At 35.8% G+C, this 2796-nt stretch overlaps 1 protein-coding gene across 1 annotated transcript; it reads right to left on the bottom strand.

The window, feature by feature from the left end:
• Window positions 1-2089: 2089 nt before the first annotated feature.
• On the bottom strand, window positions 2090-2581 carry LOC145111817 (secreted RxLR effector protein 161-like). Its single transcript, XM_079048066.1, has one exon. It carries the CDS (start codon window positions 2579-2581, stop codon window positions 2090-2092), a length of 492 nt encoding a protein of 163 aa, XP_078904192.1.
• Window positions 2582-2796: the final 215 nt, after the last annotated feature.

A 2796-nucleotide genomic window follows, 5' to 3' on the forward strand; every position in this document is an offset into this window, starting at 1 on the left:
GACGTGATGGCACATCATCCTCCCCTCATGGTTTCTGCATTTGAAATAATTTTTACTTTGATGTTTTAATACTTGACTTGATATGGGTTTTGAACAATTAATGAATGACTTGAATGACTTTTAAATGAAAATTTTTGTTACAGTTTTTGGGTCATTACATACCATTCACTGACATAGTATTGCAAGATCTCATCAACATGTGGTTTCATACACTGACTCATTAATCACTTTTATTATAAGGAAAGGGCATGAGTGGTATGATGCGTGTGATAAGTTGTTGTGTTTCATCTTAACCATCAGCATAGATTTGTCAAGCTCTCATCAGTGTATGCTACATTATGTTGAATCGTAAAACTTTAAAGAAGAGTATAAGGGCATGAATGGATTGGTGCGTGCGATAGTTTACGGTACATAGACTAACCATCGGCACAAAGTTTCAAACTTTTATTAGTGTGTGGTGTAACATAATGAATCATTAAGTTTTATTAAGAAGATAACGGAAAAAATGGTTTGTTTTAGTCACGTTGAGGTGAAATCAGCGTGAATCATAAACAGTTTAACTCATAAACAAGAAGTGGTTTAGAATTTTGTATCATATAGTAAGTTGCATTCTAGAATCAAAGATTCACCACTAACTCATAATGGTACCATGTCATACCTCAGACTAGGAGGTCACGGACATGAACAAACCTTTGTCATTTAAGGACCAGACAGTTACTCTCACGCAGATGACTATGCAATCAGGGTAAGCCATTGGGTTATGTTCAATGTTTCAGCAGAACGTGAGAATTGATGCATACGACAAGCATGCTCCCACGGACAGGGTCAGGTAAGATAGTTAAATAAAAATAAACACCCAAGCCTTTATATCAAATTCTTATTTGGACCAGGTAATCTCACTTAGAAAGTTTATACAATGCTAGACAGTCAGCATGAGTGGGTGACTCAATGTTCTCAGTAGATGGTCTCGACGATGAGAAACTTAGAGAGATTTAGTCACATGCAGTAGCATGCTTCTAAGGACAATCACTTGTTAAAAGTTGCATACTAGGCTTAGAATTGCCTCCGTCAGATTCCCTTTAAATATGGGATAAAATAATAAACAATATAGAAATAGAAATAAAAGAGTTGGTCAAACAAGAAAATAGTTTTAACAACAAAGTATGTACAACTTTTTCAGAAAGGTGATAAAGATTCGTTCCATCAAATCTTTTGGAATTGAATTGTCATAAATGCACTTCCATTTTCTGTGATATCTACCACTTGAAATTTCAGCTATAAAAGAGAACAAACAAGATCAACCATATCACACAAAAACAACACATTTCATAGTAAAAAGATAGAGAATGCCTTTAAATGTTGAGATTTTGCAGATTGATTCCAAGCTTCATGTTCACCAAGAACAAAAGAAGAAAATGAACCTGTCTTTGTAACCAACGAGTTAACTGACTCAAATCCATAAAACCATCGTGTCTTCAAGATCAACACGATGGAATTCAAGTTTTTATCGGATTATGAGTCAGTGGATGAAAACAAGACTTACTGCATTGATGGTTACTCTTTTCATCCATCACAGTGAATGTAGTAAAAAGAGGGTAATCTCAAGAAGAAGAGGACATGATGCCACTCTTTTTCTCAACAATAGGAGCATTGAGATCTTTAAATAACGCTCCAGTCCTTACAAATTCTGAAGGAAGAAGATGCAAATAAATCTTAGATAGGCTTGAAGAAAAATACATATAAATACTAAATGTGAAAGATTTGCAAACATAATAAAAGACGCACTTGTTTTTGTGTTTTTCATAAGGCATAAAATAGTCATTGAAAGCATGCCAAGCTCTACAATAAATATGTTCAAACTCTTTTTGTCCAATGCCTTACTGAAAATGCATGCCAGATGATCTGTGGAGGGAATGTAAAACAACTCTACTTTTACCTTTTGAACGGTGTCCTGGATGACATGATGACAAATATTAATGTGCTTGGTCTTGGAATGTTGCACTTGATTCTGTATCATCTAAATAGCATTGGTGTTGTCACAGCAGATGGGATTCTTTGAGAAGTTTAGACCGTAATCTAAGAGTTGATTCTAAATCCATAGAATCTTAGCACAACACCTTCCAGCATCAACATATTCAGCTTCAGCGGTAGAACAAGCCACTGATGTATGCTTTTTGCTGGACCAGCTTACCAATCTACTTCCAAGCATTTGAACTCCTCCATACGTGCTTTTGAGATCAATTCCGCATCCACCACGATCAGAGTCAGTGTATCCCACCAGCTTGAACTCAGAATCACGAGGGTACCATAACCCAAGATTGGGTGTATGCTTTAAGTAATGAAAGATCCTTTTCACAACTAGAAGATGAGATTTCTTAGGATTGGCTTGATAATGAGCACACAATATAGTAGCAAACATAATGTCAGCGCGACTGGAGGTAAGATAGAGTAGAGAGCCTATCATTCCTTGAAACATAGTTGTATTCACATCAGTGCCATTTGGATCGACGCCAATAAACCTTGATGAGGACATCGGAGTGTTTACCAACTTGAAATAAGAGAATCCATACTTCTTCAGCATATTTGCAATATATTTAGATTGGAAAACCAAAATACCATCAATTATTTGTTTGACCTGCAAACCCCAAAAGTTAGTTCACCATCATGCTCATCTCAAATTTTTTTCCCATGATCTTTGTGAACTCTGAACTTAGCATTTCATCATTGGATCCGAAGATGATATAATTCACATACACTTGAGCGAGAATGATATGGGATCGTGAATGCTTTATGAAC

The sequence above is a fragment of the Lactuca virosa genome, chromosome 5 (assembly GCF_052849685.1).
Source record: "Lactuca virosa cultivar CGN04683 chromosome 5, Lactuca_virosa_CGN04683_v6, whole genome shotgun sequence".
NCBI classification, from domain to species: domain Eukaryota; kingdom Viridiplantae; phylum Streptophyta; class Magnoliopsida; order Asterales; family Asteraceae; genus Lactuca; species Lactuca virosa.

Coding starts and splice junctions, on each gene's coding strand:
- LOC145111817 (XM_079048066.1), bottom strand. CDS start 2,581: ATGCTGAAGAAGTATGGATTCTCTTATTTCAAGTTGGTAAACACTCCG.